The sequence below is a fragment of the Dendrobates tinctorius genome, unplaced genomic scaffold (genome assembly GCF_039654945.1).
Source record: "Dendrobates tinctorius isolate UK_male_01 unplaced genomic scaffold, ASM3965494v1 ptg000086l, whole genome shotgun sequence".
Taxonomy (NCBI): Eukaryota; Metazoa; Chordata; class Amphibia; order Anura; family Dendrobatidae; genus Dendrobates; species Dendrobates tinctorius.
This window is the reverse complement of record NW_027361754.1, coordinates 29,526,287-29,540,684: the sequence shown is the minus strand read 5'-3', so window position 1 is coordinate 29,540,684 and position 14,398 is coordinate 29,526,287. Positions and strand designations below refer to the sequence as shown.

Genomic DNA, 14,398 nt, shown 5'->3' with positions numbered 1-14,398 from the left:
CCTTCTCCCACTATTAGTATATCATCTGCTATTGTCTTCACTCCAGGAAGTCCTTCCAAAGCCTGCATTAACGTCTGCTGGAACACCTCTGGAGCAGGTTTTAGTCCCATGGGCATTCTCAGCCATTTAAAACGTCCAAATGGTGAAGAAAATGTTGTCAATAAACTTGATTCTTCATTCAGTGCCACATGCCAAAATCCATTTTTCACACCACATACAGAAAATATTTTAGCTTTTGATAGATCTGGTAGAACATCATTTAATTTCGGCATGGGGTAATGATTTCTTTTCAGCGCCTTGTTGAGTGGCTTAGGATCAATGCATATTCTTAACTTGCCAGATGGTTTCTGCACTATGACCAAACTGCTGATCCAATCTGTGCTCTACTGGACTGGTGCTATCATGCCTCTTCTCTGTAAATGTTGCAGTTCTACTTTCAGCGGTTGCATTAAAGCTACAGGCACTCTCCTTGTAGGTAATCGGGTAGGCTGCATGGTGTTTTCAATTTCTAGCCTATATTTACCTTCAAAGCACCCATCACCTTCAAATAAAGCAGCATACTTCGTTTTTATTTTCTGAATATCCAAGTTGTGCTCTGCATTTAGTTTGGGATTTGGTATATCCTGGGAAGCTTCAACAGACATAATATTCTTTGACTGTACTTTTATTAAGTCCATTGCCTGAACAGCTTTTACTCCCAATAATGGTACATGGTTACCACCACGCAACACGGTAAATTCAACTCTATAACTCTTTCTGTTAAATGGGTTCCGTATTTTGTGCTTACATGTCCCCATCGGTTTCAGAACACTTTTGTTGTACATCACCAGTACCTTGTCAGTTGGCTCAATAGAAACCTGTTTGCTCAGCAGAGCAGATGGAATTATATTGCAGTTTTCTCCACAATCCAGCTGAAATCTAATGGGTTTCTCATCCAACAAGAATGTTGCATAAAGCTGCTTGGCATCCTTGCCTACTGACTGCCTGACTACATTGACTTTCTCTTCTGCAGGCTGCAGTTGTAGCCATGTAATTGTGGTGCCCCTGGGGGTTCGGTCGCCGCGGAGGTGCTGCACCTCCTCCTGAGGTGTGGTGCCCCACCATTCAGGTTAGGTGGAGACACCTGACCACACTCCAACACCTGCACCCCACACCACAAAGTAATGTAGCAAAGCATCTTTGGCGGCTCCCTGCTTGGAGTGTAGCATAGCACCCCTTGGTGGCTCCCTGCTTGGAACACGAAATGTGCTGGGAGGTGGGTGGAGCTGAGTTTACATAAAAGAGCGGGAAGAGTTGAGTCAGTCAGTCAGTCATTCTTTCAGTCAGTGAGTGAGGATGTAGAAGGACAGAGAGCGAGACAGAGAAGATCCCCGGGAGAGGGATGGAAGAAGTAAGTGCTGCAGCAGGCCACAGTGATCTGGGTCTGCTGGCACAGGAAAGAGACAGAAAAAGGAAGCTTGATTCTCCATTGGAAAGAAGGATTAGTACGGAACGTAAGGAGAATAGGAGGACTAAGGATCAGGGTTGGAAGAGAGAACCCTTCCCAAGTTCTAAGCGCAAGGCCGGGGTCCGGTCCCCGAGGTTGTATGGATACTAATGGTCCTGCAGCAGACACCGGAGGAATAGAACTAATGTAGTGACCACTTTATTCCCACACCAGACTTGGGGGCACAACAGCAACGATAGTGAGCCGTGACTAGGTAGAAGGTGTCCCCGAAGCAGGCTACAGCTGTCTGCCGTACAAGTAGAGTTCATAGGAACATCTGATAGGAGGAACTCCAGTGTAACTCAGTACTAGGAGTACTTCATTCAAAGGCGCTATAAGAGGAGACGTTCAGAAAAGGCACATATGTTGGCGGAGTGTTGGAAAGGAGTACTTCATCTTGCCTGGAAGTTGGCTGAGCTCCTGACCCGGAGGACACGGCACGGATGCGGGCACCTGTACCTGCAACAGACTGTGAGTAAAGCTTTGGAACTACATGCCCTGGTGTCCTCCACTTATTCCTGCGCCAACACGCCCAGCACCGCTACATCCATTGCGCCCGACACTACACTATCTAAGTGTCATTTCACCTACTCTGCCCTGGGACTACAGCCCTGCCTGTGGAGGGCTATAACATCATTGCTGCACCTCACCATCTGTCCCAGAGGATCTGTCTGCAGCGTCGGCTTACATCTGTATTGCCAAACACCACAGGTGGCGTCACGAATCATTCATAAACTTTCCCTTGTTTACAATGGGCGCCCAGGGCCACGGGCCGGGTCCCAGCTGCCGTGACATCTCCAATTGAAGCTCATCGGGCCAGGTACCGAGTACCCCACAGCCCTGGGAGGGTGACCCATAATGTCCTCTGCACTGTCAGTGTCTGGTGGAGCTGTCTGTACTGTTTGCCTGTTCCTTGCCTGCAGACAGCTGAGAAATGATTGTTCTTTCCACACAATCTGCAGGTTTCACCATATGCTGAACACTTGGTTTTGTCTCTCTCATGTCTTTTCCCACAATACTTGCAGTGGACAGTGCTTATAGGGGAGCTTGGTCTTGTCTTTCCTTTCATAGATACTGCATGTACCTTATCATCATCATTATCAGTGGTGCCTGCCATCATCTTCAGGCTGTGTTTTGTCAGTTCAGCAGCCCTGCAGATTTGCATGCATTTCTCTAAAGTCATGTCTTCCTCTCAGTAATCTTTCTTTGAGATGACTGTCTCATGCCACACACCATTCTGTCTTTGATTAGACTGTCCCTGATCTCTCCAAAACCACATGTTGTTGCCAGCCTCCTCAGCTCTGTCAGATATCTGTCCACATTTTCACCATCCTCCTGATGTCTTGTGAAAAAGTTATATATTTCCACTGTCTCATTCTTCTTTGGGTCACAGTGTTTATCAAATGCCTGCACAATATCTGCTAGCAGGAGGTTGTCTGTGTCTGGGAGTAAGGTGTGGGCTAATTCTCTGCTATTTTCCCCAATAAGGTAATAAAACAGCTTCACTTTTCATTTGTCATCAGTGGGGGCCACTGTGAGATCCACATACAGTGCAAACTCTTCCTTCCAATGTCTCCAAGTCTGGGACAAATTACATGAAGTCACATCCAGTCCCTGAGGGGGCCTCAGACCAGTCTCCATTTTGCAGTAATGTCAGGGAGTCTGTACTTACAGGTGCTGTGATTCTCTGTGATCCTCTGTACAGTCCCAGCCTCACAGAAGCTCTGAGGATTTGCAGGTTCTGTGCCCAGCTGCCACCATGTTCTGTTATGTATTTCCGGTCAAGGATCACACTCCTTGGGTATCTCCAGGCTTGTTTATTACATGAGACTTGTGATACATTCCTCCATTACAAGATGTCTGCTAACAACAACTAACCAACAAGTTCTTACACTCTATAGTACACATATCAAAGTAGTGAGACCCCTAGAGGCCACATCAACATATAACATATTGCTACAAGGGGTTAGCAGAGTTTTACTGTAGAGGAAGCTAAACAAGGAAAACTCCACTAAACACAACCACCATGCACGATAGAAAGATATGTAAAGAAAACGGGTTAACTTATCGCTTGCAGTCTTTGCAGAGGAAAGGCTGGAAAATCTTCTGACGGCGTCGCAGATTGTAAACAAAGTTTCTGGCTCTATTACAGAGAAACGAAAAGCACTGCCTTCCAACGATGCTGATGGATCCGGTCCTGGCTGGCTTGAGTGCGCTGGGTTGTAGAAACAGTCCTTTGTGTGGATTCCTCAGCGATGGCGCCGAACACGAGCCGTGTGTCCGCTCACAGACCGCGGTAGTGGACGGTTCTCTGGGATAGTCTCTAGGAATGCAGCAAATCAGCTTATCAGTCACTACAGGCATGATTGGACTGTCCACAAGAGCAGGGTCAGACAATATCTCAATAGCGTGGAGTTGTCAGCTAGAGCAGTCAACCTTCTCCTGTCACTTTCCTGCCGAGTCTGACCCGTTCCTGTGCTCAGTCCTCTTTATATTCCCCGCACCCCCTGCTGTTCAATGTGAACCTCGATACTTTTGGACCTGGCCCTGTACAGGTACCCGCAGCCCGGTTTTCTTCCTAAGGCCGGAGTCACACTTGCGAGTGTGAGGGGGACTAGGGCTGTAGTCGTGACTCTCAATGGGGTTGCTGTTGCTCCCTGGCCCTCCGTCACAAACACATAATGTCCCAGTGGTAGCGTACCTTTTTGTCCACTCTCCTGTCCATCTGGATCCTCTCTGGTCAACTGGGGATTTCTTTCTTGGGGTTCCACACAAATAGAAACAGAGTCAAATTCCAGCTTAAAACAAACGATTTTACTTAGTTCCATTCTCAGCTCGTCCAGTTCACATTTAGGAGCAGCACAAGATACTTCACAAGACACAACATTTTCTGTCCCTGTGCTGTCCCTCACTTCTCCAGGAATATTGCAGGGTCACACCGTTGTCCCTGGTACATCAGCATTCTGTATGACCTGTCTGACTAACTGTAGGAGTTCCCGGTCCGTTTAGCTCCAGACATGCAGATGTCTTCCTAAGTAACTGACCGCCATCATGACAAAGCTGCCCTGTATTCCTTGGCTTCTCTGACAAATGTTACTCCTAGGCCCTGGACGAGCTGGGCTCCTTTACTTGAACGTAACATTACAGGGCTCAACTGCCCTGTCCGGGCTACCAGGCCCTACTGACTGAAAACCAGGAAGCTTACTAATTTATCCCAGTTGGCCCCTCCAATCTTAACTAATTCCTATTCTATTCTAAGATCCTATTCCTATTGCTGTCCTACAATGCCCCCTCTAGTGGGCTATTCCTATCACTACACTTTCCCTATCTACACAATACAATATATATATATCTTTATATATATATATATATATATATATATATATATATATATATATATATACTGTGTATATATATATATATATATATTGCACTATACAGCAGTATTATAATACCAAATATAGCAGCTTTACAGAGAACATGTTCAGGAAGGGTAGGGGATCAATCAGTCTCTGTACCCACTTACAAATGTGATGCGAGAAACTGGCTCGAGTCTCTTGCATCAATACCCGGCGCTGCTGCCGGCATTCGGGACTGGAGTGTGCGGCAGCATAGAAATACATGCAGCCGCACACTCCGACTCAATTGCCGGCGGCAGTGCATGGTGTTGATGCGAGAGACTCGCAAGTGTGACTCCGGCCTTGCAGAGGGTCTGGCAAGTTTAGGGCTGCAATTCAGCATATGGAGTTGGGAATTTGGTCAGGATTAATGGTGTCCTCAATGCTAAGAGATACAGGCCGATATCTAGCCATCATGTAATACATCAGAGATTGGCTCTAAACGATCTTCAGTGCAAAGAATAAAAAACAAGGAGTCCTGGAAGTGATGACCTGACCCCGGAGCCCTTATCTCACATCATCCAGTCTGTCTGGGATCACATGAAGAATCTGCACAAGCCCCATACATGGAAGACCTGGGGTCAGCTCTCCAAAGTCCTAGCTGAGCTCCTTCAAAAGTTGTGTGCAAGAACCTAAAAAAATTAATGAAGGTGACGGGCGATCACCAAATAGTGATGGGATTTAGATTTCTCTTTTGTTTAATCATGTTGCGTTTTGTTAATTGATAAAAATACCTTATTAATACTTTTATTTTTTAAATCATTCATATTTTTCTGCATTTTTTCCACACCTGCCTAAAACGTTTGCACAGTACTGTATATATCAGTTCATATGAACTCCCGTTTCCTTGAACTTAAAAAAAATTACATGTTAAAAATCAACATTTTTGCTCTATGTGAACTGATAAATTCTTATAATATTTATCCTGTATGTTTTTCGCCAAAAATAAAAAAAATCTAAAAAATGAAATAAAAAGAAAGTTGTACGGACCTTAGCATGGTAATTATAAAAAACTACAGCTCATATAGAGCAAAAGCTAAAAAACATAGCTATAGGAATGTGAGGAGGAAATATAAAAAGCGAAGAGGGGCCCCTGGTGCTCTGTGGTTTCAGGGGCCCCTCATATACTTGGAGCCGGCCCTGGCTGTAGGGATGCAATGATAGTAGGGGCATCAGGATTGGGGAACCTGAAGGGGCAAAAACGTGCCAGCATTTTAGACAAACATTGCAGATGTGGGCCTTGTTATTGATTTTATTTTGAGGTTTATGCCTGTCAGGTAGTTTGGCTCGGTCATATAGTAATTGTTATCTCCCCTCTCTCCCGTAGCCATGGTGGATGCGCTAGGTGTTGTGTTGGGCAGTAGTTTGACAGTGATGCTTGGCGCCACGGCCCTGTACATCTTGATTCGTTGGTATCAGAGCGGACGTTGTTGCTATGGTGAGTATAAATGTTTCAGCAGGCCTAAATTATCAAAACTGTGTTGCCCATAGAAACCAATCAGAGCTCAGCTTTCATTTTATAAACAGCTTGGGGGAAATGAAAGGTGCAATGTGATTTGTTGCTATGGGCAACAGTGACGGGAATCCTGACAAGTGTCACTCTCGCAGAGTTTAAGGGCACATTTAGACGTGCCGACACTTGCTTTAAACGACCACCGATCGCACCCTTTTGCACTGCAGTCCATTTTAGAATTGCCTCTACAATAATACATAGGTTCTTAACAGGGTTTTCCAGGCCTCTTTTTTATCTTAAAGGCATACTGAATTATTCATACCCAACCTCTAGTGACGCCTCCAGTCTTGAGACGATGATATCATGACTACTGCATGTGACCGCTGCCGCCAATCACTGGGCTCAGTAGTTATGCCAAGCTAAAGGATTGACTGCATTAGTCAAGTGCTTTATTAGCTGCATCCTATTTTCAGCTGTGTCAACAAAAACCAGAGGCAGCGCTGGGGCGGAAGGGGTTAAGTAGGGACCATTTGGTTATTTTTAATAAAACAATGCCTTAAAAAAACAAGTGTAACTTGTAAAAAACCCTTTTAGGCTGTGTGCCCACGATGCGTTTTGTTTTGCGTTTCCGCAGCGTTTGAGCCGGATCAGACGCTGCAGAAACGCTTAAAAGATGCATCAAATTAATTAGCATGCGTTTTTGGCTTTTTGTGCCAATGCATGCGTTTTTAACCGCTCAGGAATCGCTTAGCGGCTAAAAACGCAGCATGCTCATTAATTCTCGCATTGCTGAGCGTTTTTAGCCATCCCCAATGATCCCAGAAATCGCGTGTCAAAAAACGCGTCAAAAATCGCGCAAAAAACGCATGGAAAAAGACGCGCGTTTTCTGGGAAGGGGATCCTTTTCCTGAGCGTTTAAAAACGCTAGCGTGGGCACATAGCCTAAATGGTGAAAACGTTCAGGGTAGCTCCATATGTGGCAGATTTGTCTACCGTAAATATGCAAGCAGCAGAAAAATCTGCAGATGATTTTGCTGATGATTCACAGAGCACATATCACCTGCTACTAGGTTGAAAAGGGTGAAGATGCAGTGAAAATCTGCACAAAAAAAAATCCCAGACATGATATAGATTTTTTTATTTAATACCTACATGGCAGAATTTGCAGCATGTGGACAAAATTTGATAAATCAGATCCATTTGCCCGCTACTGTGATCCATTGCAGATATTAACAGAGCCAATCTGCAGCAATTCAGCCAATTCAGTTGGGGTTGTTTTGGTAAAATATGTGAATACTGGTAAAAAAAAAAAATCAACAAAAAACAGGTTGGGTCCCTTTTAAAGGGGTTATCACTTCTGCGCCTTTCAATGGTTGGCTTTCATGATGTTATATCGGTGTATATCTGCCAGAACACGTGGACCCATGTCATTATAGACCATGTACATGATACCTGCCGATTGTGCAGCGGTGTAACTACAAAAGATGCAGAGGTTGCAAACACACCCGGGTCTGAGAGCCTAAGGGGCCCAAAAAGTCATTTTGGACTATATAAAAAGACTAATTTTAGATTTGGAATAATTGGGGATCCCGTTTCTGCGTTTGCATTGGGGTCCCATAAGGTTAAAGTTAGTCCACTGCGGTACATGTCCTGGTAGGTGGGTCATCAGTGTGGCCCCCAAGTGAGCAGCGCAGGACCACCATTTTATGAAATTATATCCAACCGTGCACAACGATGTTCAGTGTCTGATTGTAAAATCACACAAACCAAAATAAACAGTAAAAAAGAAACTGCAAGAAAGAGCCTCTTGTCAAACGGCTTTGTGGTGTGCGTGATATTTCACTCACATGGTGCCGATACCCCCCTCCTTACTGTATATGCTAAAGGTTAATCGACATAAACACTGATTTAATTTTTGCTTTCATTTTTAGAGACAAGTTTCGTCTTCAATCTTTACAACATTCGGTAAGTGAGGCGACGGCTCAAACTTTCCATCAAATTAAACTTGGTTATGACAGCTGCTTAGTATATAACAGGTATATTCGTGCTGGAATTGTGGACTGAAAATGCGCTGCTGATTACAGTATCCGCATTGCGGATGAAATGTTACATAATCTCTTCCACGCACTGTGTAAAAATCCACAATGGAATATCGGTGGTGTAAAGATTAATAGATCTGCTGCAGCCTGCATGTCAATTTATACTGCGAATTTTCAGTTTCCAATGGTGAAATTTTCCTAATTCATCACACTGTGTCTAAAAGGAATTCTGCAGCTGTATTGACATCTATGGATATCTCTGACTTTTCTGCTAAGGGAGATGCATAATGAATATATGTCTGGTGTGCACATACCATAAAGGTTTAGAAAACAAAAACGGTAACGTTGCATGTAACGGTCAAGAGCATTCGGAATCAGTGGTGGGACCAACAATTAACACGTTTTTAGTTATACTTGTATTAAGTGATACCAATATCACCACCTTGACTGATATACAGCTCTGGCAAAAATTAAGAGACCACTGCACAGTTTTTTAAAATTCAGCTTCTCTCCATGTCTGACAGCCATTCCATTCCGGTGTCAGTTGAATTCCAACCAGATTACACCTCATTCTTCTTAATGTGCTTCTGATTAGGTGATCACCTGAACTAAATCTTATTTAAGTTGCCAAGAGAAAAAGGTCGCACTCTGCGGGATAATGATGAATGTTTATTGACACTGAATTACATGTCACGTCGGAGATGTGAAGGAGAGTGTGTCAAATGGCTGACTACGGCCGTTTCACGCTACTCGAGCGCTTCCACGGGTCCATGGCAAGAACAGTTTGTAACAGTCTCCTAGAGGCAGGGCTCAAGACATGTAAAGCTAGAGAAAAGCCTTTTATCAATGAGAAGCAAAAGAGAGCCAGGCTGAAGTTTGCCAAAGACCATAAAGATTAGACCATAGAGGACTGGAGTGTTAGAGAGTGAACTGTGATTACACCAGGAGACCACTAGGATCCTGTGGTGTTTGCCTGCTGCAGCTAAGAGCAGGTGCTGCGAGTGCCCGGGAAGCTGTGTGTGCTGGGGGTGGGGCCTAGTGTCAGCTGTCTAGAGCTGTAAGGGAAGCTTCTAGGAGGAGAAGAGAGACTGCCCTGAGAGACACTGTGTGTGTGGAGCAGTTTGGAAAAGCAAAGAGATTGAATGCTGTAAGAAACTGTGCAGTGCAACCCTTCATCTTGGGAGCCTGAGACCTTGCTGTGGAACAAAGACTGAGCATACCTGAGAGCTGTGTGACTTTGGAGCTCTGTGGAGTCCCTGTTGTGATGAGCTGGGAAGCAATATTGGACAGACATTTTATACAGAAACAGGCGTATTGCTTCTAGGAGAATTTGTGAGGACTACAGGAGGAGAGACGGCATCTTGAGGGTACAAAACTATAAGTCCCCGGTGTTTGGGCTCGGCACCAGCTGACAAGACAAGGAACCTTGTGTTGCTGCAACTGATTGGTGCCAAAGACTTGAGACTGGCTGCAGCCTATGCAATCTATATGCCTGAGAGGAGACTCACCTCAGGTTAAAGGTACCACAGTCCTAAATACCCGGGTATCCCTAGTTGAAGCGCTTAAGGACCTTTGTATTATATTTATATGTATTGTTATTGTAGGTTTGTATAGGTTATACTCAGTGTGCCATTCCAGGGGGTCCCTTGATATCACTACATTCCATTTACACCAGTTATCTGAGTACCTGAATTGACCTTTCTGATAGGCAAATTTATTACAAATCACTGTGTAATACACTCTTCAGGGAACCTTGGATTGGCCTAGTGATTTCAGCTCTGGCTGAGTGAGTGTACTGTATAAGGGTATTCAATCTGTTTCTTCCATATACTAAGTTCTACTTCATCTGCTGTTTGAGTAAAAGACTGTTTTGGGATTTCTGCCTCAGTCTCGGTTTGTGACCCACTGGATCTTATTCGGACCTCCGGTCATTACAGGAGTAAGGTAATCTTCTCTGGTGAGCAGGGCTGGACTGGCCATCGGCAATTCTGGCAAATGCCAGAAGGGCCTATCTGGTCATAGGCTGCCTTGTCTGCTATGTTGCTAACAGAATCGGTGTTCTCAAGACACCCATACTATTAAGAGTTGTGATGGAGTACAAAGTTGATGACTCCGTCACTTACCCCAGCAGGCCATGGGTATTAATAGAAACATCGGTCTTATAGTAAATCTTCCTTTCCTCCATCCAGGTAATACTAGTAAAATATCGCATCTGGTGCTTGGGGATGGGGACAACATGGGCCTGCGTAATTTCAAATTCCAGGGCTGAATTTCAGCCCCAGTCCCTACCTGCTGATGAGTCTAATTTTCAGCTTTACCCAACACCTGGTCGTCTAATGGTTAGACAGGCGTACAATGGTTAGACCTGGAAAGGCGTACAAGGCACAGTGTCTTGCACTCACTGTGAAATTTGGTGGCGGATCGGTGATGATCTAGGGATGCTTCAGCAAGGCTGGAATTGGGCAGGTTAATCTTTGCGAAGGACATATGAATCAAGCCGTATACAAGGTTATCATGGAAAAACAGTTGATTCCCTCTGCTCAGGCAATGTTCCCCAACTCTGAGGACTGTTTTTTCCAGCAGGACAATGCACCATGCCACACAGCTAGGCAGGGTTGGACTGGCCCACCAGAGACCTGGAGAATCCTCCGGTGGGCCCTGGCTTCTACTTCAGGAGCGTTCATAGTGTAAACCTTGCAGTTGCTATGGGGCTCTTTAGTGGGGGAGAAAGGTGGGCCTTCAGAATCAAATTCTCTGGTGGGCCCAATGTTCTTCAGTCTGACACTGGCTAGGTCAATCAATGTGTGGATGAAGGACCACCACATCAAATCCCTGTCTTGGCCAGCCAAATCTCCAGACCTGAACCCCATTGAAAACCTCTGGAATGTAATCAAGAGGAAGATGGATAGTCACAAGCCACCAAACAAAGAAGAACTGCTTACATTTTTGTAAAGAAAAAATGTTCCAGCTCCTTAAAATTAAGACATCTTTATTGATCCATAAAATTGGTAAAATGAAAGTGTACACCAAGCATACAGCGACGCGTTTCGTTCTCAAGGAACTTTTTCACTGTAAAAGCTGAGCTGTGAAAAAGTCCCTTGAGAATGAAACACGTCGCTGTATGCTTGGTGTACACTTTCACTGTAGTGGATTTGCCAAATTTATCAATTTTATGGATCAATAAAGATGTCTTAATTTTAAGGAGCTGGAACATTTTTTCTTCACATTTCATTGGATACTATATGTCCTGTCCAGATGGAGTTCCGAGCACCACAGGCTGTCAGTGAGCTGGCTGGGGCTTCTTGCTCATTGTTTTTTTCTATACATGCTAGATTTTTGTACCAGGAGTGGCATAAGGTCACCCAAAAGCAGTGTGAAAGACTGGTGGAAAGCATGCCAAGACGCATGAAAGCTGTGATTAAAAATCATGGTTATTCCACAAAATATTGATTTCTGAACTCTTCCTAAGTTAAAACATTAGTGTTATTGTTTCTAAATGATTATGAACTTGCTTTCTTAGCATTATTTGAGGTCTGCAAGCACTGCATTTTTTTTGTTATTTTGACCATTTCTCATTTTCTGAAAATAAATACAAAATTTAGTGCTTGGAAATTCAAAGACGTTGTCAGTAGTTTATAGAATAAAAGAGCAATTTACATTTTACTCAAAAATATACCTATAAAGAGAAAAATCAGACAAATTGAAAATTTTGCAGTGGTCTCTTTTTGCTAGAGCTGTATATTAATGATTCCAATAACTCCTGAGACGCAATAAGAAGAGGTACAGGTGGGCAAACTCTATTATTTGGAAAGTTCCCTGACTCCTAGAAGACTTGGAAACTCTCTTAGGCCTGGATCACACTTCTGTTTTTTTAAATCAGTCCAAATCCGTCGTTTTCCGTTAAAAAACGGATCCTCCATGTTTTTGGCGGATCTGTTTTTTTTCTCCATAGACTTGCATGAACGGCTACCGCGGATCCGTCAAAAAAACGGATCCAAACAGATCCGTTAGCATTTGTTAGCGGCAGAAAACGGAAACGGATCCGTTTGGCGGACACAAAAAACGGATGTGTGAAACAGGGCTTAGTGCCAGAGAAAACCTGCAGAAACCTCCTGGAAAGCTGTGTTCTCCCAACATATGTTCTGCTGTGAATCCAATTCATGAAGAATACTTGGAGGTGGTCATCTATGTCACTCAGTGCCACAAACTTTGAATGGAATGGCAGGATGTATTCTCAACCAGCACTCCATTTAAGTCTTCCTGGATTTGGTATAATTAAAGGGTTTATCCAGGATCTGCCTGTTCTACCTTGCACCGGCACAGAACTGTTACCGACTGCTCCCGCCGACGATTTAGCTGTTGAACGTCAAAAGAGCAGCTCTTCCTCTTTCAGGTTGCTCTGTTGACAGGGCGTGACTGCTGACGTCATGCTTCCTGTAATTAGGCAATCACCATGATGTCGGCAGTCACGTCCTGTCAACAGAGCAAAATAGAAGACAAGCAGCTTGCTCCGTCAACGTGACATCAGCAGAAGCCACTTAATCGCCAGCAGGAGTGGTCTGTAACAATATTGGCACCAAGCACAACAGGCAGGTAGGTAGCAACTGTGCAAGAACAATATATGAGCCCTTTTCAACCCAATAGCTCATCATAATGCACAATTACACATGCTTTGCATGTAGAAATGGGCCGTCTTACCTCTTGGGCCCCTCTTCCACTGCACTGGTTGCACCAATGATATATCTGCCCCTGAGTGTCGCCATGTTCTAACCAGTTGGCAGACACAGCAAAGCTAGAAATGAAGTCCTGAAAATGAGCAAGATTTTGATCACCTTTGAGATTATGTGGGCCGGGTGGAAAATGTCAATCATTCTCAAGGAGGTTGTGACTAGAGCGTCTGAGACCTGACAAGTCCTGGTACACAAGTCTGAGAGAATTTGCATAAGCTTGACAATGGCAAAAAAAAGTTGTTTTTGTGGATAAATCAATAACAGTATGGGACAAAGGCATGATGGTGATGCTGGATTATGGATGCGGTTTGGGAGGTTTCTGGAATCTGACTACATTTTTTCGATTGTTGTGAGCTGGGTAGAGTAATAAATAACAACATTTATTCTGCAGTTACAAATGGTATAATTGTGTTCTTATTATTGCTTGTGTCCTTTTCCCTGCAGACAGCTGAAGTCCATGGACCTGGAGCTGGCACCTCCCTTTACCGTCAGCGGCACAATGCACGCGCATGGTCCCATGTCTGGTTACCATTATTCTCAATTCCAGGACAGCGAAGTCTAGGAGCAGGTGATAAATAGAGACATGGTGACGACATGAGCGAATACATTGCTACCTTCTCTTTTATCTAAAGTCCTTACTAAAAACTGGTCCTGCACACTCATTGTAAAAAGTAGAAGTGAACATGTCCTGGTTAACCAGCAATAGTACAAGATCACAACGCAAGTCTGTGAGAACGGATCAGATGAGCTGGAGTCATGTGATGGACACACGGGGGGTTGAGTAATCCGGCAATACCCAAGGACCCAGCAACTTGGGGGTGATAGGGGGAAACCCCGATTCCATGCCGAGTACTGTCCTGTACTGTCATTGAGGAACTATGCTTTCCATCCAGTTTTTGGCAGGGGGGCAGGTGACAGTAATTCTCCATTCACTTTATATGCAAAGCATAGACATCTGAAGTGTTCTGCCATACGTCTGCACTTACATATATAACTTTATTCCCATCATTTTAATTAAAAAAAAGTTGCTGTAATTTTTTCTTTTGCATCTTTTGTATTTAAAAGATTTTCTATTCAGTTAAAAAAACGACTACATATAGTAGGCAAAAGTGTGCCATCTAGGCACTTTATTAATATATTGGACTATTAGAAGGTTTATACATTTCTTTGCTATCAATCTTTTTATTTAAAGGGGTTAAAGCGCCTGAATCTGAGTTATTTTTGATCCCATCAGATGTAATGTTCATTACATGAAGCTCTTGACAGGCAAAAAGCTTAAAGGTGTTGTCCAC

At 44.0% G+C, this 14,398-nt stretch overlaps 1 protein-coding gene across 3 annotated transcripts in view; it reads left to right on the top strand.

Moving 5' to 3' along the window:
• The window catches only part of SMIM35 (small integral membrane protein 35), a 53,953-nt gene extending 39,813 nt beyond the window's left edge, over positions 1-14,140 (top strand). For all 3 annotated transcript variants that reach the window (XM_073585252.1, XM_073585251.1, XM_073585250.1), the window contains 3 exons: positions 6,212-6,322; positions 8,269-8,302; positions 13,551-14,140. In XM_073585252.1, coding sequence (XP_073441353.1) covers positions 6,212-6,322; positions 8,269-8,302; positions 13,551-13,668 — 263 coding nt within the window. In that variant the 3' untranslated portion in view covers positions 13,669-14,140. The remainder of the gene's footprint in view (positions 1-6,211; positions 6,323-8,268; positions 8,303-13,550) is intronic.
• Positions 14,141-14,398: the final 258 nt, after the last annotated feature.